The following is a 24,720-nucleotide window of genomic DNA, read 5'->3' as shown; positions in this document are numbered from 1 at the left end:
TTTCCTTGATAGCAAAGCCACTGATTAAACTGACAAAAAGTGAAATGACAGATCCATTGGATCTAGATGCAGAACAAATGGCAGCATTTGAAGAGCTCAAGAGTAAAATGTGTGAGGCTCCAGCTTTGGGTATGCCTGACTACGAAAAGGAATTTGAGCTGTACTGCAGTGAAAGAAATGGATGTGCACTTTCAGTGTTAATTCAGAAACATGGATTACTGAGAAGGCCTATTGCATACTTCTCATCGACACTTGACCCTGTAGCTGTGGGTTTACCAGGTTGTCTGAAATCTGTGGCTGCAACATGCAGGAGTCTGGAACAGAGTGAGGGAATCATAATGGGATATCCTGTAAGGGTATTCGTACCTCACAATGTGGCAATTCTTTTGACAAGAAGCAGAACTCAGTACATGTCACATAGTCGGTTGACTAAATATGAAAAAGTGATTCTGGGAGCATCAAATGTGACTCTCGAGAGATGTGTAAATGTGAATCCAGCGACACTTTTGCCAGATATTGAAAATGTGGGTGTGAAGATGGAAGATGATCATGATTGTTTGGATGTGCTTGAGTACTGTACAAAACCAAGACCAGACATAAGGGATCTACCCTTGAATGAGAGTGATCATGTGTTGTTTGTGGATGGATCATGCCTGAGAAATGATGATGGTGTGCTATGTGCAGCATATGCGGTATGCAAAGTTTCAGAGGTCATGGAAGCATCACCATTGAAAGGAGTGAAATCTGCGCAAGTTGCTGAATTGGTGGCATTGACAAAAGCTTGCGAAATTGGGAAAGATTTGAGGACAACTGTAATGACTGATAGTCAGTATGGATTTGGAGTGGTGCATGATTTTGGCCAACTTTGGCTACAAAGAGGTTTCTTGACATCGAGTGGAACTCCGATAAAGAATGCTGAAATGATTGGTAAATTGCTTGAGGCGATACAGCTGCCTAAGGAGTTAGCAGTTGTAAAATGTACTGCCCATGGACAAGGGGAGGATTTTATAACGGTCGGAAACCGTTATGCAAACGATGTTGCGCAATACTGTGCCAAAACAAATCAGTCCATCAACAGGGACAGAGAAGGGGAAATGTCTTTACTCTCTGTGATGTTTACTAATGTCTTAGAAACCTGGGATGAAGTGAAACAGTTGCAAGATGAGGCAGGAGAGGAAGAGAAAAAAGATTGGATTAAGGCAGGATGTGCTCTAAGAGAAACAGACCATGTTTGGGTCTACAGAGATGGCAGACCAGTAATGCCCAACTCCATCTTGTCGTCAATGGCAAGGATGTATCATGGCCAGGGACATTTGGGGAGGGACGCGATGGTTAGGTCGTTCAAGCAGACCTGGTACAATGCAAAGTTCAGGACAATTGCAGAAAGCATTTGTCAGAGGTGTTTAGTTTGTCAGCAATTTAACACTGGGAAAAAGACAGTGGTGAGTCTGGGGACAATAGGCAGAGAAGGAGGTCCTTTTACAAGAATGCAGATTGATTTCATTGAGATGCCCCAAGTAAACAGACTGAGGTATGTTCTAGTGGTAGTCTGTTTGTTTTCAAGGTGGGTGGAAGCTTACCCGACTAGAAGAAATGATGGATTAACAGTGGCAAAGTTACTGTTAAGGGAGTTGATTCCTAGGTACGGGTTTCCAGTAACAGTTGAGTCTGATAGAGGTGGACACTTTCAAAATGAGCTTATGGGTTTGATTTGTGAAGCATTGAAAATACAGCAGAAGCTACATTGTGCATACCGACCAGAGGCTTCTGGTGTGGTTGAGCAGATTAATGGCACAATCAAGAATAGGATTGGAAAAATGTGCTTAGCCACTGGCATGAAATGGCCAGATGTTTTACCTCTAGTTCTGATGACTATGAGATCTACTCCAGATAGAACTACTGGTTTGAGTCCGCACAAAATAATAATGGGACGTGCAATGCGCCATGCATTCGTGCCTGTCAATAAGTTGGTGACAATAACTGATGACATGATTAGAGTTCCAAACCCAAAAGAAGGGACTGGTAAAGAGTATTTTGAAGAGTCAGATTCCAGTGATGATGAAGATACAGAATCAGTGGGGAAAGAAGTAGGAAAAGCTTCGAATGAACCACTGCGAGTATCAGAGAAGAGATCAGATTCTGTAAGAGAGCCTGAAGTTTCAAACAGCAGTGAAGTAAAAAGAAAAGAAAAGAGAAATCACACAGAGACTACTCCTGAATCAGAAGAGGAGGAGATTGAAGAACCACTTGAGATTATACTTGAAGAAGTAGGGTCAGAAGAAGATAGAGAGGGACAGATTGCGGAAGACCCCCGAGGAGGTGTAGGGAACATTCTTGATGAGCCAGGTGAAGGGACAAGTAGACAGCAAGAAGATTGCGTGTCGGAGACCCGAGGAGGGACAGGAGTAGGGAAGTCTCAAACAGTGGTGAAAAAATCTGTGGAAAAGAAGAAAGCTGCTGGAAAACGGAAACAAGAGGCACTTGAAACAGATGATGAGGATGAACAAACAGAGGGTCGAGTTCTGAGAAAGAGAACTTGGATTGGAGAAAGAAGTAATAAAGAAATAAAGCCGAAAAAGGTGTTAAGAGGAGATCGTTGGCCTAACAACAGAGTTAAGAGGCTGAGATACAAAATAATAAGATCAAGTACATCGAAAGCTGAACAAGTGAATGAAGTTTCGAGTCAAAGTTCAAAAGCTGAAGGAGAAGAATCAAAGGAGTCAAACGAACCAGTAGAAATAAAAAGAGTAAGAAGACCCAACCAAAAGTACAGATCACCGGAATGGTCTTATGTGGCACTGTCTGAAGGAGGAAAAGAAGAAACAGTGACTCGAGATAATCCGGAAGAGATCTTGAGAGAAGTGGTTGAGGAAGATACTGGTGAAATTCTGAATGTACTCTTGACTGACATTGGAGAAGAGTCGAGTACTGAGGATTTTGATGTTGGAGATCTAATACAATTTGATGTTGAAGAAATTGAAGTGAAGAATGACAAGTATCCAAACTGAATAAAGGAAAGATTCACTTGGATTAAGTGAACGAAAAGATCATTTGGATAAACTGAAAGCTGAAGAATTGCTGAAGAATTGAAGAAGTTCAAACAGTAGTGGAGTAGTAGAGGCTAAACTAAGTAGTAAAATGGCTAACATAGAAGATAATAGAAATAGATGTGCCTTCTTTAAAAGGTGGTGTAGGATGTGCTGCTGCTGTACTGGAATATTAATGCTTCTATGGGGTGTTTTAGTTTTATTAGTGACTTTTAAAGTAGAGTTTGAGATGCATACAGAGAATGTGACAAATGAAGAGAAGAATTCGCAAAAAGTAGTTCCAATTAGAATTAGTAATACTTACATACACAAAGATAGGTCAATTAATAACTTTTCTAGTAATGTTTTTTCAAAATTGTTATATGAATATGTGAAAACAATGGAAGTAAGGGATTGCTACGTCTGTACCAGCTACATATGGTATTTCCTGTAGTATTTTAAGTAGTGTTTTTTATTTGTTAGGGAAGGTAGATTATAAGATGTCTAACAGAGATAGTATTTTTGGGCATTTGCCAATGAACAAAGAGCTGAATCCAGCTAAAGAAGCTAACACTTTTGGTGAGATTTTTATTGAAGAAAAAGGATTAACATTAGATTACATTTTTAAGAATAATTTAACTTGCAGTTTGAAAGGAGAGGAGAAAGCTTTCCTGGATATGGTAGAAGAAAGGAGATTGAACATGCAGGAAAAAGCAGGAAAATATAAAGTGAGTGAGACAATTTGGGACATTGAGATGGGAAAAGAGTTGAAGAATGGGGCTAGTCCAACTTTAGCTCTAGATGCACCACAGAAGGGTAAACTTTGTATTACAAGAAGGAAATCCCAATATGATACATATTTTGTCGGGACTAGTGAGTGCCATGATACATACTTCATTGCAACAGGTTGGGGTTTCAGAGGTGGAGAAGATACAATTTTTCCAGGAGTATATTATGTTTGTGGGAATAAGGCTTATTACAAGTTGCCTGACCATTGGTATGGCACGTGTTATGTGGGCCTGGTTTTTCCAAAGTTTTTTCATATAGATAAAATAACAGATGTAGAACATATTAATTTACTAATGCGTTTTAGGAGAGAAACTTGGTCTGAAATAGTGGGTGATATTTTTGGGGTTTTGATTCCGGCAGTGGGAATTTCTTTGAATGCTTATGGAATTCGGAAACTGTCCACAGTGGTTGATCGTTTATCGACAAATACCGCTGGAGGGTTTCTTTTGGTGAATACGGAATTAAGTGCCGTACGTGCCATGTCTATGCAAAATCGACTTTCCCTTGATATTCTATTGGCCAAGGAGGGTGGAGTCTGTGGAATGCTGAAAGTTCAACATTGTTGCACTTACATTCCAGACGAAAGCAAAGACCTGAAGGTCTATATCAAAAATATTACTGATTTGCATGAAGAATTAGTACCACTTGAAGCTGAGAATTTATGGACTAAAATAGCTAATAAAATGATAGCTGTTAAGGATTTTATTGCAAAAATAGGTAGTACTATTATAGGTAGAATATTGTTTCCCTTAACTTGTATAATTGTTGCTTTATTGATAATAAGAGTGACTGGTGTGTAATGTTGTGTAAGGGGAAAAGACATTTCCGATTTCTCCTAAAATGGGACTAAAAGACATTTCCGATTTCTCCTAAAATGGGACTAAATTTTCACGAAATTTTTTTTTTTGGGTTTATTTGGTGATAAAATCACCAAAGGGGGGATTGCTGGAGCAGAGTTTTCAGTTTGAAAATTCAGTGGCTTTTGAAGCTCTGGCATGTCTATTCGTTGTACTAATTTATTAATAATTTATTAATAATTAATAATTAATTATTTGTCTTGTGCAAGTGCGTTTATATTAATCAATCCGTTTGTCCTAACAAGAGAGAGTTACACGTGGGTGTGCATAAATGTGCTGTTTAAAAAATAACGTGCGTGTTTTCATGTTTAAACGTTGCTATGTGCTGTTTATTTTTGAGCACAAAATGCTTTTCGAATTAATGCTTTTCTATGTTGCAAGTGCTAGATAGATGCATACACATAAGGGTATTAGTGGGGTTAACACTGTTTAATCACTATGCTGTGGTAACGTTGTTTTTGTTTCTTTTAATTAAGATGGTCTATTGAGGCCTATGATGGCCTAGAAAGATGGCCGATTTGTGAGCCTGGCTGTGATTTATAATATGAAAATTGTGACGAGGGAGACCCCTGCTGGAAATGGTCCTTGCTTGCTTGTTTGAAAACTTTCCATGAGGACAGCAGCAGTTTTGGGAGATCTCCAAGTGAAGTGAAAATGTCCTTGGCAGCCTTGGGAAACAAAGGAGCCTTAGAGAGAAGTTCTGAACTGTGGCTCGATTGCCGAGGAGAAGTAGAACTAATATGATACATGTTTTATTTCTTGGTTCCTGTTCCGTAGTCTTCATTATGTGAACTTTTCCTGAGCGGAGATTCTCAAATGTAGCGATGTTACATCCTTTCCTTCTCGCTCTGCTCAGCAGGTCCGGCGGACATTACAGTTTTTTCTATGTTTCCAATGTATCTTTCCATTGTTTAGAAACTATAAGAAATGTTAGCCTAGAGAGGGTTTTTGCCACTTGCCATTTTGCCTTTGCCGCGTACCGAATCTGCGTTGCTGAGGATTGATGCTGAAGGGACTTCGTCTAGAGAGACATTTACCGAGAGACTTGTCCTGACCCGTTCTGACATTTAGCTAGAATAGGTAACTATGAGAAATGATTTACTCTGATTGATTTTCTTTTGACTAATTTTAGATAAAGCAATATAATTTTAAACATGGTGTTGGATATTCTTTCTTGTCAATTATTGGGTTTATATTTTTGATTATTGCTGTATATGTTGTATAGATTATGTTTAAGGACAGTCACAAAAATCAGGTCTTATCAACCTCGGTATAGATGCAGGGTGATTAGGAGTTTTTCTTTCCACAGGTTTATTGCTGGTAGAGTATTTGAACGTATGTTAGTGTAGTGAAAAGGGCCCTAGCGTATGATGTATGCATGTGTGTGTAACTGTGAGATTACTCTATCCGTGGTAGTGAGAATATTATACACACCCTGATCTCTATCACTGCCACGCCGCTCACCTCCACAAATGGAACCAGGGGGCCACCTCCTCACACTCCATAGTCACCGGAGCACCAGGGCTCCACACCGCCCCTCTGATCTGTAGTGCATCACCCCTGCACTGCTGCGCCGAATGCTCGTGACCAAGTGTGTCCAGCTGCATCACACATGTGTTCCCTCTTACAGCACACTCCCAAACAATGCCACCGCTTCTTGATATGGTCCTATCAGCTTGGCTAGTCAGGGTGATCCACACCTGTGCCTCCCTACACACACTGGCTGTCCGATCATAGGCCACCAACCCAAACTGGCTACAGCCAGGAACCTCCTTCCATCCTATGGCTCACTTCAGGCCTGCCAGGCCCTCCCACCACTATGTCTGCCTCCAGGCAGCCCCTGGCACCCCCTCAACGTCTCGTTGGGGACTCACTGGGGCCCCACTCCTCCAGAGCTGGCTCCAGTCTGCTTGTGGGCGCCTCTGCACCTCTTCCACCAGCAGTGAAGGGGGCAGCGTACATTCCGACTCGGCTGCAGTCGAGGTACGCCACACTCTCCCCGGTTCTTCACAGGCCAGACCGCTTGCTGCCTGCTGCTATTCGGGGACAGGCCCCTCCGCACGTCGCACCACACCACTTTCCATTGGGGGCGCGACGTGTGCAAAAATCCGGGAAGCGGGGCCCAGTCACAGGTTGATCATGGCCGCGGCTCTTCCACCGCTCACCAATGCTCTATTATGTGCAGCAGAGGCCCCCGTACTCACGGGCCGATCCGCTTGCTACTTCCCGTGACTCGGGGGGCGACTTCTCTTTTTTGCCAGCTCGCACCCCTATCCCGTGGGGGCAAGGCTTGTAGCGATGTCCGGGTCATGACGGCGTGGCCCAGCCACAGGCGCCCTTGCTCAGCCGGTCAGAGTCACGGTCCTTCAGCCGCTCCGCTGAATATCGCGGACAACTTGCTCTCCGGGTCCCACGTCAATCACTGCTGACCCCCGGGGGGTGCACTAGGGCATCACCCACCTCCCGATGGTACCAGATGCTGGCAATACAGGAGAAGTAGTCTGGATTAAGGGGATATAAGACATTTGGTATTTGCGAGTGAAAAATGACAATTAGGTTTTTTGGTTGAGTGCATTTTTGACAGATCATGAGTGAGGAATATGTGAAACTTATCCTGTTCAAGGACAGCAAAGGACACGGGCAGCAAATGTGACAATCTCAGACATCTGCAGACATCCAAAGGTTGAACCCTTGCCTTTCCCTTTGTCCCTCAAAAGCTTTCTGTTTGTTGCTTTAAGACTTGGAGAAGTGTAAAGAATCAAAACTATGAAAAAGACCCCTGTTTACATCCACCTGACCGCTGACACATGGGCAGGGGCAGTGCCATAGGCACAAAAGTGCATGCCAGCAGTAGCACCTGCTGGCCCAGACTACTTACAAATGATGCCCATGACCCAATCAAGACAGACTGGAATGTTTGGGAGGTCAGACGATTTCAAGACAGGCCTGTGCCCCCTCAGGCCCACGTCGCTTCAGAGGCACTGATCTGTCAGGCTACATCACAATCTTTATCACTAATCACTGCTATAATACTGCGCTGTCAAATTTCTCAATAGAAAAATACTGTGTTCCTCTGTAAATTCTCCTGCTACTGTAGAGGCGGAGTTCAATAGCAAGTGACTGGCTGACCCGCAACCCCACCAAATCATCAGCATTAACCAGCTCGCCAGGTCCTTTAACGCCTCCCTCTAGACCACGCCCCTCCGACACAGCCTCCGCTCTCTCCCTTTTCACAGTGTTATATTCTGTCAGGCACATTTACCAAGAGCTCCTGCCTGCACATTTCTTGGATGCACCGAAGGTCTGTGGGGTGGCAAGCGAGTCAAGTTCTCTCGATGTGCTTGAATTTTCATATGTTTTATCTCTGCTATATTCATAGTAAAATGATGTACCTTTCCCCCCATGGTCCTTCCTGTCCTGACTGCTCCTTCTTTCATGGCCTTCTTTGTTGCTCTCAGATTGTCTTTCTGCTTCTGTTCAATGGTCTTCTTTTTCTTCTCGATGAGTCTGTCGATGTCGACCCCACTCTACAAGGAAGATACAAATGTAGTCAGCAACAATGATTTCATATTCATTCCTCAGCTAGGGTTCCAATATTCAGCAGGCTTTCATGTTCCAATATATGAGTGTCCAACTGAAACACTGTCTGTTGGCCTTAGAAGTCTCAGTTTCTGCCTTATTTTATCCAACACCTTGAACTGAAGGATGAAAATTTGCCTAAACATTTATAGCACTACAAGTCTTTTTACTGAAGCAAGCATTATTCTCAACTGAAATCTGTGACATTTGGTTCTAAACAGTCAAATAAGAAACTAGACTTGACCAATTTAGAAAAATCAAATGGCTATCGAACTTGAGGTTGATGCTTGAAAACATTGGCATGGTCGATCTTTGGGAGAACCCAGGAGAAACACAGTTTCCTTCGAAAATGCAATTAAAGGAAAGGTACTGGGGTTGGGTAGAAGCCAGCACCTTCAGGAATAGTGACCCATCGACACTGACAAGTCGATTCCTTATGGCTAAACCAAGTAAAAGGCTAGAAGCCTATTGGGATACAATCACCAAGCCTCATGATAGAAAGCTTTTGTTCCAATTAAGAGCTGGCTCACTACCCGTCAAGACTTTTACCGCAAACTGAGCGAATTCAGTTGACACATCGTGCCCCCTTTGCCATGCATCTAGGGAGTATCTGTCCCATTTATTATTTGTGTGTCCTGCTTACGCCATTCCTCGGCGTATTTGGCTGGTCCCCATTTGCCAACTTTTGGGTACTAGAAAAGCCGAGGTTGCTCTTAGACTGATATGCACTGAAACTTGGCTTCCTCTTCTTTTAGCTATAGCCAAGTATCTTGGTTGGGCATGGATAATACGAATGAAGGTGGTGGCGCCCTGCTAAACCTATGTATGCTACTTAGATATGAATGCGAAACTGCTCTTGTTCCCATTTGCACCTTGCCCTATTTTCTACCCTTCCAATATGTGTACATATTGCTCTGTTAACATTTACCCTTTGTATGATAGCCGGATAATGAGCTTATGAATTTTCTTCTTATTGTTTTTATACTGTTTTATGGTCTTTTTAACGTAAGAAACTTCATTGTCTAGTAATTGTTATCCTATTGGCCTTTTATTGTGTATTGTACTGTGCTTTTATGACATATTGTCGAATAAAGCTTTCTATGACTGACTGACTGAAACTAGTCCACTTTTCATAGTGCGATCAATAAAGTGATCATGATTCAGACTCTTGGTAACAAACTCACTCCTAAATTTGCCAAACAACATTGTGTTGCTTAGCGCCAGTGTTAGACCTGGCACTTTCTGCAGGGTCAACCCCTAAACTTTTTGCATTCACTCCTCCTACTTTTGCTGAATTTGTTGTTTGTGGCCTTAGGACTCTGGGCAGTTTACCACTGCTAACCAGTGCTAAAGTGCTTGTGCTCTCTGCTTTAAACATAGTGCCATGGGCTTATCCCCATTGGCATGTTTCATTAACCTATCAGTCCCTAGTAAAGTGGTACTACATGTGCCTTAGGCCTGTAAATTAAATGCTACTGGTGGGCCTGCAGCACTGAATGTGCCACCCAATTCATTAGCCCTTTAAAAATGTCTCACGCCTGCCATTGCAGAGCCGGTGTGCAGTTTTAAACTGCCATTTTGACCTGGCATAATAAACCTTTTTGTCAGGCCCAAACCTTCCCTTTTGATACATATAAGTAACCTCTAGAATAGGCATTGGACAGCCAAGAGGGCACGGTGCATTGTATTTAAAAACTTGTAGATGTACTTTTAAGTTTTACATATCCTTGTAGTGAAAAACTCTTAAATTCGTTTTTTACTACTGCAAGTCCTATCCCTCTCATAGGATAACACTAGAGTTGCCTTATTACCTTTTATAAGTGTCATTTTCAAACGGGAAGTGATAACTGGCTCATGTTTGGTGTTTCTGGAATCCTAATTTAAAAATCCTAACTTATGGTAAAGTCGGATTTTAAACTACAATTCTGAAAATGACACTTTTAGAAAGTTGCCATTTTCCTGTCTTAGCCATTTGGTGACTGCAGCCTGTCTCTGGTCACATGACTGGGTGTAGTTGGGAGTTAGGCTTTGTGTATTCCTCCTAGACAGCCACACATAATGGGAGCTTAGGTGTTACTGAATGGGCCATCAATGACAGGAGGGGAGGGAGGAGCTGAGCCCAGCCTCACTTAGCCTGTGCTCTGCCTCCACACAATGGATCTAAGGACTTACATTGTCACTTCAGCCAGCTTTGAGTAAGGGCAGGGGAGGCAGGGAATTCCTTGCACATCAAAGCCACTGTCTAGAAGCTAATTCCACCTTCCAGTACCAGGGCACCAGTGTATAAAAAAGGACCTCAGACACCAACACTTCTGGACCCGTGGATACTCTGCCTGGAAGAAGGACTGCTGTGCTGCTACAAGGACTGCCACTCTGCTGCCCTACAAGGAACTGCTGACCCGTTCTGCTGACCTGTTGACTGCGGCCCTCTTGCCAACCCATGACCCCAGACTGACTCAAAGAGCTAAACTGCTGGCTTCCTGATCTGAGCCTCAAGAACATAACAGGACCCCCCACATCTCCTGGACCCGTCTTCAGCAAGTTCCTGACCCCAAGAGGTGCCTCTCAGGTTCTGGGCCCTTGGTGTGGCTCTCGTGGTCTTTAATTCAAGCTTTTAGACTCTTTAGCATCACAAATGGGCCCGATTGCAACAAAACCCCACCGCTCGCACCAAAATGCAGCACAAGGCGCCGACCAGCCCATCTGTTTGAACAGTAAGCCTCGATCGCTGTGGAGGACCGCCAACGCGGGGCTCCAGTCCGCCTGTCCACAATGCTGGGCCCGCTCCTCGCACCACACCAACCAGCACCAGGGACGCTCTCCTTGCTCCCTGCGGCCTTTTCCAAAGCGAACGGGACTCTCAGTGGGACTAAACTGGGGCTGTATCTGACCCATACTCCATCGCAGACAGCCTGAACTTTTGACTTTGACCTGGCCGAGTGTGACCAGATAGTTGCAGTTGTTGCTTTCTGCCTTTAGGCACTATACTGCAGTCTATTCTTTAAAAATCATAACTCCGGTTCTACTGATTGCATTTTTTGTCATTATGGTTTTGTTTTATTAATTAAATTAAGCTCGATTTCTCTTTTAGTGTGGTGTTTTCACTGTTTCAAATATTGCATAAATACTTTACATATTGCCTCCAAGTTAAGCCTGACTGATCTGTGGCAAGCCACCAGGAGAATAAGCACAGGTTAATTTTGAGTTTGCTGGTCCCTTACCCTGACTAGGATTTGGTTGCTGCTTGACCAGGGCTCACATCCCAGTCAACCAGTAACCCAATTTCTAACATTGGTGCAGTCCCATACAGTAATTTGGTGTACACTACCATCCCATAACCTAAGACCAATTTAAGTTTTAAGTTCTCCTTGACTGACTTTTTTTAATGAATTCTTTTTATTGAAAACTGCTTCTTACATCATTCCATATATTTCACTTACATTGAAGAATAAGTAGGCTACAGATCAGGGGGTCCATTTGACTGACTTCTTTTTCTTCTAAATCTGCCCTCATTCCTGCTACTGACTCTCTGAAACCATAGCCGCAGCAAAGGTTTGACAGTGCCTCCAACGCAGATTGACATTGGTATGGTGAGCTGATGGGTGTTTCAAGATCAAAGTGAGCAGAGGGGGGACATGGAGAATAGCTTCCTGCACATTTGAAGAAAAGGCAAAGATTTTAAATGTTATCCCCGCTCAGACTGCAACCCAGCACAGGCTATTCAGTGGTGGCATGACCAATTGTTTTGTTTCAAGACCTTCAATGAGGCTGTTATTTTGAATTTCTGAAGTGTTCATTGAGGCCACACTTCAGGACATTAGTGTAGTCCAGCTTAGAATTGATACACGTCTCTATTGGTGTTGCATGAAAGTCGGAAGTACTGTCGGAGAAGATGTGTAGAGGTATTTGGCCTAAAAGGCCCAATTAAGAAGTTCCCACCTATACTGCTATCGTTAAGGACACCTCAGAGCTTGGCTAAGTATGCAAATTTGACAGATTGTGCAAAGAACGAAGGAGGGGCTGCAGGAAGGTGGGATGTTGGATAGAATGAAGTGACTGGGAGGAAGGCCCTTACCTCAGATCAACGTTCGGTCTTCTTGAAGTTTCAAGACATTTAGGCCTCTGTTTCCGAGAAGCTTCACAAGTGGCCACATGTAAACATTAAAGAGGAAGGCTATATGACTCCTGAGTCTCTGTGTGGCTCCAGGGTGGCAGCATGTAAACATGTCAGAAGATGACTTAAGGATCCATTTACTAGTACGTGAAACCATGGTTTAGTGTTTATTGACGGTTTTCACTTTGACTGCTGTCAACAAAAAATTGCCACTAAACTCACTTAGTCCTAGCCCATTTAGTTACAGCACCTCTTTGAAGTAATATCCTGCCATAGTACACAGCAAGTCTGAAGATAGGTGAGAAACTTTAAAACATCCTCTATGATGCTAGAGGATGTGTATGCACCATGTAAGCATTGCAACCTCTCTAAATGGGGTGCTGGAAATTCTGTTAATGAGGAAAGTTCCAAAGATTTGGCACATTCCCTGTGCCTGATTGGTAAATTCAAAGTCCCAACCCAAAGAATTTTTAATGAGCCGACCTCAAGTAAAGAGCTTTGATAGAAGATTTAATAGGGCAAAGCAAGATACACTGCTGGAAGAACAAATTATCATGACAAACACAAGGAGATGATGGATGGAGCGCTGAAACTTTCAGACACTCACCCCCAGTCACAGATCTGGATTGAATCCATCATCGTTCTTTAGCTCACTTCACCACCCCAGTTCAGATCCAGCCATATGCAAATCAGTCTTGACCCTGTTCCTCGTGGGAACAGTCCAGCCCGAACTGCCAAGCAAGGTCTTCCCTGGACCGGAAACAAGCATCCTGGGACCGGTTTCTGGCTAATCAGCCGTCATCAGCCATGCTAGATTGAATCCAGTGTCAAAGTGAGCAAGGGACCCACGTATGGGCATACCCTGCCAACTTAGGGAGAACAAGGCAAACACAACGAGATGATGGACGGAGCGCTGAAACTTTTCAAACACTCACCCCAGACACAGAATCCATCACTGCTCTTTAGCTCACTTTGGCACCCCAGTTCAGACACAGCTGTATGAAAATCAGTCTTGACCCTGTGCCTCATAGGAACAGTCCAGCCCGAACTGCCAAGCCAGGTCTTCCCTGGACAGGAAACAAGCATCCTAGGACCAGTTTGGGGTAACACTCCTCACCAGCCAGGCTGGCTTGAATCCAGTGGCAAAGTGAGCAAGGGACCAACGTCTTGGTATACCCTGCCAACTTATTATCTTTAGTATCTTACCATCTAACAACTCATGCTCTTATTCAATTAGGTATGGGTGTGTAATTTCAGTGAATTATTGCGATGCAATAGCGTTGTAGAGAACAGAGATTTCTCTTAGTTGAAGTCTACAACTGGATTGCATGTCACAATAATCAAGCTCAAGAATGTTGTTCTGTACAAGTATCGACTTCACTATATCGACTACCAACATATCGTCAAGGTAAGCAAGCACAGGGAATTATACATTTACTATTCCTAGCTCCACATCTATCTGCTCTTGACCATATATTGGTTGTTAATTATGAAGTCAATCCAAGAGCAGGGTGGCTTTTAACCCTCAACATGACGGTTCAGCACCTTCGGTGTGATATACTAGTTTTTGTGATTCTGTGACTCCAGCCATCTGACCCACAGGACACACGCGCATTGAACATTGCTTTGCAAGCCCCTTACCAAGGTGTGCCAGGGCTGCAGGGTGTAGTGCAAATTTCCAACAGATGGCAAGGTAGAGGAGTCATCCTTGTTTCTCTGCTTCTGGGTGCATAGAGGTTGGGAGAAGATGATCACATAGCAGGGGAAAGGGAGACCCCATCTTTCTTCCCAGAAAGAGGGAGAACAAATTACCAATAGGTGATAGAGAGCATATGTTTTACTAATTCATGAACCAACAGGTTTATTGATAAAAAAGAAATTAAGAAAACCAGACCCCAGACTTAGTGAAGGTAAGATTAAACATGTGAACTTTTGTTCCTTCTTGATACTCAGTAGCTCTTTCAATTAAAATCGTTCTGGGGGCAAGTTTTTCTAGTATGTTTACTAGCACCTATCTGTGGGCTCAAATCAATGTTCACTGAGTGCTACGTTCAGAATTCCTAATACAGAATTTTTAAACTGGGGGTGGAGAGCTGCAATGAAGACAGTTACATTTTCTACAAGGGCCGAAGCCATCCATGGAGCTGCTAAATTCTGCCTTGAGTGTTAAAGGCGAACCAGTGACCGCTCTCTGAGGCAAAGTCTGCAACATTTATGCCATACTCTGTCTGAGAACACTACCTAAACAGAGACCTTCATCACCAGCCTAGGACCACCATTTACAGTGCACCCAGCTGGAGAGCACAGAGATTGTATGGACTATTCCTTGGATTCTTCTGTCCACGTTAAAGGTGCCCGCTAGGTAGATGAGCCATGCCCCCTCGAGACCTAGAAGAAAGAGCTGTAGATGGGAGACCAAACCAGAGCATCAAGAATGAGTGTTTGAAGTTTAGCCTGTTTTCAAGTTCATTTGTTTACAAGGGGGAGTTCTTACCACTTCTGACAGATAGGGCGAGTTGAGCTGCCCAGGTAGGTAAAACCTCCATGAACATTTGTGTCTATGAGCAATATACTGATTTGTACCTCCTTACTCTGCACAATCACTCCTCATAGCAAGTTCAACACCAAAGAACACTCCATTTTCCCAGGTGACATATGAGTATTTACTTACAAAGACTGATGGAGCTGTTCTTTGCAGCCCTGGGAAAGCAATTGGACATTCAACAAAGTTCAAATAAAAGCAAACAACACAATGATGTAATGTGACAAAGCTTCAGTTGTACCCTGTTCATGAACTCTACCCCCTCAGATCTCTGTCTCCTAAATCCCTCCTCTACTGTATAGCCGTTACCTTTTCCTTCAGTGCCTCTGAGTACCTCTCAGCATTGGCGTAGTACACCATCGCTGAAGAATGGAAGATCTTCACACCGGGAATTTCTCTGACCTGAAAGAAAATACAGAGAGGAATTGTAGCAATCAATGAGGTGTCATAAAGATGACATTCGATATGTTTTCTTATTAATTACTAATCAGCGTATCCATTCCATTCTTTAACAGCCACCATCCAGTCATCAAAAGCAACATTCTACTCATAAGTTATCAATCAATATCAACATCCCATTTGTCAATACCAACATTTTCATTCATCAATACCTATATAACGGTCCTTTATGCAACCTTTGCATTCATAGGTTCTAACATTTCTTTTATCAGCATTCCTTTTATCAGGATCAACATTCTGTTCATTTAATATAAACATCCCTTTCATGAATACAGACATTCCATTCACCAATATTTACAATCCATCCTTTAATACAGGCATTCCATTCATGAGGATCAATATATAATTCAACCAGACTCAGTAATTATCAGTACATTCACTTAATCAGTCCCAGAATTCCATTCTTCGATACTAACATGTAATTCATCAATACCTATATTATAGTCATTAGTGCCATCTTTGCATTTATAGGTTTCAACATTTCCTTTATCAGTGTCAATGTTCATTTTATCACTCTATTCATGAACATAAACATTCTATTCACGAATACCAACATTCCATTTATCAATACCTAGGTTCCATCCATCAATACAGGCATTTCATCCTTAAGGATCAACATTCAATTCAGCAGAACCAATCATGTCATTCCATTCATCAGTACCTCCATACCATTTTCAGTATTAGCAATGTTTCTCAAGACTAGCATTTCAGCACTTTGTCAAACTCTCCATACATAAATACCAACATTCAGTTACTCACAAACAACTCTCCATCTGACAATATCATTAACTGAAGAGAGTCCATGGTCCCAACAAGAGGCTTTTAGATGTTTTCCAAAGAGCAGGCAGCTGGTGAATGTTCAATGATTGATGGAGAAAGGACTAGACCTGGTGACCTTTTACCCCATGAGATCTGGTTTTCATGAGTTAATTTATAATTGGTGGATTGCTGGTACATTGGAAGAACTGAGGTTCCTGGTTGGCGACTGGCGGAAGGTCAGCTTCCTCTATAGCATCTGAGCAGTCAACAAATGTAATGTAAAGACATGCTCTACCGCTGTGAATGATTTATTTTGTTTAAACATTTTTAATCCTCTATGGGTTATTTAGCTATCTCACAGGCCCTTAACTTGGAATCTGGCCAGCTTCTTCCAAAAGCCGGTTTGCAGCAGACGGAGGGCAATTCAGAGCACAGGCAGTTGAAAAATAATGCCATTGGTCAATGAATTTAGTTACAGAGTAAAAGTAATATCTCAGTCAGATAATATGTTTAGGTCTAGGTTAAACAATCAGGGCTGTGCCAAATACGGGTAATTTGCTTTTGCGTAATTACACAAAATGTCAGAAAAATGTACATGAAATTGTTGTCACAAATGTGGCGTAATTCACTCACACAGACACGCACACATGCACAACACACACCTACAAGTATTCAAATAATTCAATATGACCCCTGTAAGGACAAAGGGGCATATTAACAAGGGCTTTATCTTCGCTTTTTTGGCTCAAAAAGCCGAAAAAGCGGAGATAAAACTATCGCCCTATTTACAAGAGGGTGCTAACATGCATAATCGCATGTTAGCACCCTTTTTCCCGACGCCTCCCTTTGCATCTCTAATGAGATGCAAAGTGGGCGTCTCTGGGCGTACCCCGGATGGACTACCTTGTAAAATATCGCTGATGTTCCCATCGCGATATTTACAAGGCAGCCCACAGGATTATAGCACATGTTAGATTTTGGCGAAAACGGCGGTTTTCGACAAATACTAGCGTCTGCTAAAATCCTGACTTACCTATGCTTAACATAGGGGGTGGATTATGCTGATACGACCGCATAGTCGTATCAGCAGGGTTTTCGCCGTTTTGCAGGGAACATCGCTGGAAAACCAGCGATGTTCCCTGCAAAACGGTGATTTCCTCGCTATCGCTGGATTTCTTATCGCCGTTGTGAAAAGCATTGTTGATACAGCGCTATCACAGCGATGAAATCCAGCGATAGGATAAACATCGCTAAACGCGCTTAGCGATGTTTATCTCCAATCGTTGTTGATATGCCCCAAAGTTCGCTGCATGGCTCTTTAAAATGTGGACCCCTTGGCCATGTTTGCTATTTTCTGTCCTTTCCTATGTTTTTCCCACTCGACCAGGCAATCTACGAGGCCAATGGAGCGACTCCATGTTTTTGCGGCACTGTTTGAGAGGTCAAGCCTCTGCCAACTGTGGTGCACCCAATGTGACCCCCATTGACAGTCATAGCTGGTTACTGCACCATCATGCAGGCCATGGGGGGCTGACAGACTGTGGGAGTGAAATCTAGACACAGGGGACCATCTAGGAGCGTTGCCCTCCTGCCGGTATCACAACCAGCATTTCTGTTGTTTCTGGGACCCTGCAGTGAATCCATGTAGCTGTTTGGTTGGCAAGGGGGGCTGTACATCTTCTCCCAGACAATATAATTTTAACTATGCTCAGTACCAGAGCTCCTACGGTAACCAGAGTTCTTAGCTGAACCTGTCTGGTGTCCATCCGCGTGGAGAGAAAGAGATTACGCTATTTAATACCATAGTTACTTCCTCTACCAGTACAAGAGTCCAGGAAGATGCACTTTGCTCTCACACACAAAACGAAGTTTTATTTACAGAGATTTGAACCTTAGGCGGTGAAGCACACAATGTATATCAAGATAGCAGAACCCAGTGTAACATTGCCTCCAGTTTTACCTGCTGGTACTTCGTCACATCCTTGTAGATGTCTGTTTCACACACCTGGCCCAGTATGGAATAGTGAGGTCTGAAGTAGAGGAAGTGGAATGAAACAATGAAAAAAGGATCTGAGAAATATCATTATTAATTGAAATGTAAATTATTTAACTGATGAAGGAAAATGGCAAAAAACCCTTACATCATTACGTTTGTTTCTTATGACTTAAGATGCCGTGAAAATGTACTGACTGATTTTAAAAATAATGTGAAAGTCCATGAATCATAGTCTTATGTAGTTTACTCAAAAATATTACGGAGTATATGGGGAAATTTAACAATAGTGTACATTTCTAAGGGTACTGTTTATGCATCCGCACCTACCTAGGGAGTGAGCTAACTTGGGCTGAGGACATGCCAACAAGGGTCCAAGACTGCTGCAGCTGCGAGTCGGTGCCAAAGGACTACTAAACGTGTGTAGGAACACTTGGGGGATGCTGAACCCATGCACACCACTGTGCACACAGCATGTGCACGCAGCAAGGTCAGCTGTGTACGCTTTGGAGTCATGGTCTGAGCAAACTGTGAAGGTGGAGTGAGCAAATATGCTGGACACCAGACAGAAGGAAACTGAAACTGAGGGTAGGTCTTTTCATATAAACTGAGTCTATGCAGTCAAACACTAGACTCTAAGACAACACGTTCAACCAGCACGCTGCACATCTACGAAGCTGAGAAACCATTCAAACCAATGGCTTTATGCTTAGTGCAGTAGCACCATAGGAAACATGGCCTTGATCATGGACACACCATTTCTCCTGATCTGGTCAAGCTTCATGATGGAGCCCTGCTGGACTTTACTCTTTGCATCTCCCAGTAATAAGAAAGCGGCCGACGGGTGGAGGATTGTTGAAGGCACCCTACATATTTCAGGGTTAACTCGTGCACTTATTTGACTGATGGCTGGTTACCGTGCTCCAGGCCTTATTAGTTTATGGGAGTTCCCTGACAAATTAACACATATTTTCAATTTTTGGGGGTGGTACATGATTTGTGTTGTGCGTAGTCACATAAGATTCAGAAGATGTAAGCACGTGAACACTGTGTTTGTCAGAGTTGCATCCTAGTGACAGGTCATCACAGCTTGTCAGGTGTACCATCAGCTTCTATGTGACAAAGATCTTGACTCACATCACCTGTGCTTTTTGAGATTTAATATATTTGGGTTTATAATACTTTTTAGTTTGGGATATTTTCAGCTTTACAGCAGCTTACTGACCACGGACCTACATTGGTCATGAACACAAACAGATAATGACCAATAGTTCATTGCGGCCATTGAAAGTGATCACGTGTTCTTGAAGAACTGATGATAAACTTCGAGGCCAACATTCAAGCGTTATGCAAATGTCACAAGAAGCCCTAGACGACATTTTGGGGCCAGCATATTGAAGTTACCTATTATGTACTTTTTATATTACATAGTTTAATTTGGATTAGTGGAGCAGGAAAAGATATGGGGGCATATGTATCAAAATCCGTTATTACGGGGAGGCCCATAGGAATGAATGGGAAGTCATTCTCAATTTGCGATTCGCAATTAGAGAATCGCAAATTAAGAATAATTTCAAGGGTGCAAGGGTGTTTTAAGGACACCCTGATGCACCCCTGAAATGAGCATGTGTGCGCATATGGTGCATATGGCGTGAGGGCATGTATGTGCGCCTCATGGCACTTTGAAAAATGCCAAAAAGTGCATTTTTCAAAGAAATCGCAAATTGCCACCAACCTTAAATGCTTACGCAAAATTAAGGAATCGCAAAATTAGCGATTCCTTAATGATGCAATGCGAAAATGACTCATACATCGCGTTTTGCGATTTTGTATTCGCAAACGCTGTTTTTTTGCGAATCGCAGCGTTTGCGAATATAAAATCGTTTGATACATATGCCCCATGTTTACTTAAAAGCCATAACTATTGCATTTGGTGGTATGTTAAAATGGCTAGTTACGTTAGCTCATCAGTGGGGGAGCTTAGTAATAACCTGTTTTGCTGTTTAAAAAGCCTGTTCTGACCCCAGGATAGATCTTTAATGAAGATCACTGCAAGGTTCAGCTAGCCATGGACTGATGATCACAAACACACAAGTTTTTAGTTTTATTTAAATGTCAATTGACTGGGTGCTGATGGAATAAAGGCCATAATTAAACTGGCTCCTGTGCTCTGACGTTCGGACTATTTAAAGGCACAATCTTGGGCAGCAACTAACTAATGAAAAAAGGAAATAAAATTAAATCATCTGGGCTCCCCGCTGTTTAGACTCCATAATTCTCTGGAGTGATGGAATTCTCATCAATTACAAAGCAGGATCCATGACTTTGGCACTTTACCTTGGGTTGTGAAACCTTTGCTGTTTCTGCAGTAACAATCACCAATCCCATAACTAACTTGGTAACCTACAGTGCCTGAAATGCTCATTTGCTTTGTCTAATTCATGTTGTCAAGCTCTTCCATATCACAGGTATTGTTTAAACACTCATATTTTAATAGTTATATCATTTAGATCCACTCTCTTCGAATGCTGGTGGTGTGTATCTAGCTAATGATTTGTGGGCAAACTACCTGCACACTCATTTGAATATCAAACCTAGACATCAGAGGATATATTTATGACATTTGTAGAGCAGGGCAGGGCGTCACCTTGCTGCGCTGCCCTGCGTCACAGGGAAAGGGCAGGGATGCGCCGTATTTATCCAATGCAGCGCATTCAAGTCCTTTCCCCTTGCGCTGCTAGTGCCATTTTGGCACCCTAGTGCTTACGCAGGCACCCTTGCTCCATGGTGCAAGGGTGTCTGCGTTGCATGCAGGATTGTTTTTGTGCAGGAAGGGGCACCTTCATGTAAATCTGGGAGCGCGTCAAAATCCATGGATGTTACACAGGAACAACCACACAACACCCATGGAAACGCCTCCCTGGGGCAAAGTAATGCAACATAGTGAATTGTGCTGTGCTACATTACTTGAGACTTATGAAGCCTCAAAGGACAACGCAAGGTGGCCTTTGCACGGCTTCATAAATCTCATTTTACATTTGCATCGCTCTTGCACCGTGTTGTGTGGTGCATAGGCAATGCAAAGGGTCTTAAAAATATGCCCCTATGTTTATATACACAAATTTGATTAACCCCTTGCGTGCGTATGACGGAACCACGCCGTCATGAGCCACGGGCGGCGTGTGCTCATGACGGCGTGGTTCCGTCATGCTGCGGCCGCTCCTCCCACGCGGCACTGATTCCCCACCTGTGCGGGCGAAATAGAGAGTGGGCGGAGTCGTGACGGAACCACGCCGTCATGGGCACAGCTCGCCCGTGACTCATGATGGCATGGTTCCGTCACGAGCATGGTGGCGCCGCGCTCACCCCGCACCCCCCCAGCGCCGCGGCGGAATTCGCGCCGCAGCGAAGGGGTTAAAGTGGAACAGCTCACAACCACAAACATACTCCACACCCCAATCAGCAACAGTGAAACTCACAGCTGTGTCCGGACAACAACAGTGAGCAGCGCAAATAACACCGAGGCTGCCAGCCCTAGATCCAGGTTCAGCAGGAGAGTTGCTGCAAAGGTGGTGAGCCAGATCAGCTGAAACAGAAAAGAAACGCAAGAGCTTGAGACCTGAGGCTAGCAACGCAAATCACTGCAAGAAACTTTCAGAAAAGAATCAACGCTACCGCAGGCAATCATTAAAGATCATGCATGCTTCGTCCCATGTTTCACTAGAAACATCAGCTCAGAGTGGGTGTGGCTTGTTGCCTAAGAAGGCACCATGGGCACCAATTTCTTAAAGAAAACTCTCCAAGGTTTTATCAGAGACTCACCAGTACCACAACGGGCCTACAACAAGGACCTCCTCCAACACGTTCTTACATCTGTCATTTTACATTTGGTTAATTGTGGACCCATTCATGATTTTCAGGATAAACACTGTGCAAATTGCTCCAAATTATTTCCATTGAAATTGGTCTCAACCGGCGATCCTGAAAATCATGCATGGATGTGCCTTCTATGAAACACTCTCTTCTTCCGTAAGTAATATTTTGAACAACTGTATTAAATTGCCATTGACTTTATTTATGTGTTGATGTGTTGGGCTGCAGATTGTGTTATTAGCGGATAAATCAAATGTTACATTCTAGGACAATGTCTCACAGAAAAAGACGTGTGATTATTTCTTGTATTTTGTTTAATTTCAGTAGCATTTGCACCCTGAAGTTTCCAAATGTTTTGAAATCATTGGCCTGTTGATGACCTCATTAGGGGGTATTTCTTGGATACAGTACTAATGTACTTGATAGTGTGATTGTATGAAGGTTGGTGAGGTACGAGCTTTCAGCCCGACGTTGCTTTTTGATCCTCCGATGTCAGCTCTTCTCATCATTTTGAAGCAGAATCCACCAAGCGTCGGATTTTTCACCCACTAATAGGGAACGTAAGCTCATTTTAGACCATTGTGAAACAGGTTAGTTTTAAACTACTAATGATTTATTGTTGCAATAGTAATCCTCCTCAGTCCGAGAGGAATCTCAGGTTCAGATATTTGTTGTATGTGCTTAGCTGAGTAGCTAATGGGGCGAAGCTACAGTCCCTGGGATCTAAACCAGAATCGCTTCTAAAACGTAAACATACCACTTTGCCATGGAGCCTCGGTGGGCCTGAGCTAGTCGGCCTCTGGGCTGGTGCGCATAGGCACTCGCTTTACTCAACGCAAACATTACACAGGTAAGCCAGCTGGATTTGATATATGGGAGGTTAAATCTGATGCAAGAAAAATACATCTGCTAAATTAAGCTGTGTTTATGTTCTTATCAGAAAAACACACAAACACACAAGTACTAGAAGAGATATAGGGCAGTCCAGGAAAAAATGCTACATTGGTATAAATTCCTCTTTTCCCATAATAAATCATAAACTCCATTTGCAACCAATCTTTTTACACTACATTTTAAATCAGCTAAGGTTTAGTTATTCAGTATATTAAATTATCAATCAACTTTTCAGTTTTCAGTCTTTTTAATGAATTTCTGTAGGCATAGCAGATAAGTCAATAATTACGGGGTAGCATTGTAGAACCATGCACGCTACCAAATTAAACTGGGCAATACGCAGTCCACCTAAAGGAAAAACAGAATTTGCCTACCCTAAATCAGACTTTCGGGGGAAGGGGACAGTAGGAAATAAAGCCCTGAACCTGAATATCTATATCATTCATTTGAGAAATGATCTCACCCACTATTCTCTTCCCAGGGAGCGGTCCCTGGACCTCCAACCAATACCCCGTTCAAAGGGCATCGGCACCCACATAATAATCTCCCCATTCTATATCACCTACCAGCAATTTGTCCAAGAAGTCCCTGGTAGAGTCCACCTTGGTAAACACATACTTCTTACGAAAATCCACGCTCAACCGATGCCACAAATGCCCTTTCCTGCCAAGTCGCTTTTCATCTCCCAGAAAGGTCTCTTTACAAGATAATTTCTCAGGACAAAGGTCGGGCAAGAAAAGTAGAATGTCTCCACCGAGAATCACTTTACTTTTTTGAATCGTGGCCCGTGTTTTTCACTTAAGGATCTGCAAAGGTAATCCTAGCAGTACCTCCTATATCCGGATTACCTCCCCAAAGTTTCTGGGTCTGCCTGAAAGCACCATTAACAACAGTGTTTACAACTCCATGTCGAGCAGCGCACTCAATACCCAGCATGTATCCTCCTTGAGTCTCGTTCTGTATCAACATGGGGACTCCTTCGCACTCTCAGTTGGACAGGAGGTTCTCTAGGCATTCGAGCTGGATCTCCAACAATGTAACAGTCTCAATCACAGTGAATTTGAAGACCTCCAGATCTCACACAGCAGTGGATGAATCCTTCCTCTGGCTCTTCAGAGTCTGCAGCTTACTCGATAAAGAGCCCTGCTCTCTGGCAGATCCATTTATTTCGTTAGCTATTTCCACCATCATGTCCTCCACTGCCCTCACTGCTCGGTGCATCGTAGAATGCATGGTGTTGACAGACCATGGAAGAGTTCTCTCACCCAGAAAGAGCTCTGCTTCCTGATTAAGTCCTACAAACAAGGCATGTCTCATTTTGGCACACGATTCCACTTTAGGTTGAACTCCTCTTTGTCCCGTCATCTATTGATCATGGTTTCTTGATAGGTTGAGGATTGGAAGCTCCAAACAGTCCAAAGAAAGGCACATGTGGCAACTTTTCCCTGATGTTGTGTCTGGTAGTGGACATACAAAAAAAACACACTTACAACTTGTCAAGGCACCATCACAGCGAGGGTGCTTCAAATCATAGGTTAGTATGTTGCCTTTGCTAAAGTATGAAATGCACCCTGCTCAATACGTTTGTTTGCATAGAATATTGTGCATAGGAAGTGGAAGTGGAAAAAACTATTTACATTTGGTGCAACTGTAAATAGAGACATGCATCATTTTAATTCTGATCGAGGCATTGGGCAAAATCCATAACTTTGTATCTTATAAACTTTAATTAGGTCTCTAATGAAATTCTCCTGCAAAAACATTTTAACAGGAAATTTCTCAACAGTATGACAATTTTTACAGTATTTAAAAAAAAAGGAAATTTTGTATCATCA

At 43.0% G+C, this 24,720-nt stretch overlaps 1 protein-coding gene across 1 annotated transcript in view; it reads right to left on the bottom strand.

Annotated features, from left to right (window-relative positions):
* The window catches only part of LOC146797360 (solute carrier family 26 member 6-like), a 187,101-nt gene that overhangs the window by 34,921 nt on the left and 127,460 nt on the right, over window positions 1–24,720 (bottom strand). The window contains exons 12-15 of the mRNA XM_085624366.1: window positions 21,598–21,704; window positions 18,086–18,155; window positions 15,217–15,309; window positions 8,065–8,199 (exon numbers count right to left, since the gene is read on the bottom strand). Coding sequence (XP_085480492.1) covers window positions 8,065–8,199; window positions 15,217–15,309; window positions 18,086–18,155; window positions 21,598–21,704 — 405 coding nt within the window. The remainder of the gene's footprint in view (window positions 1–8,064; window positions 8,200–15,216; window positions 15,310–18,085; window positions 18,156–21,597; window positions 21,705–24,720) is intronic.

Source organism: Triturus cristatus, chromosome 9 (assembly GCF_964204655.1).
Source record: "Triturus cristatus chromosome 9, aTriCri1.1, whole genome shotgun sequence".
NCBI classification, from domain to species: domain Eukaryota; kingdom Metazoa; phylum Chordata; class Amphibia; order Caudata; family Salamandridae; genus Triturus; species Triturus cristatus.
The sequence above is the reverse complement of the archived record's forward strand: the minus strand, read 5'-3'. Positions and strand labels throughout refer to the sequence as shown.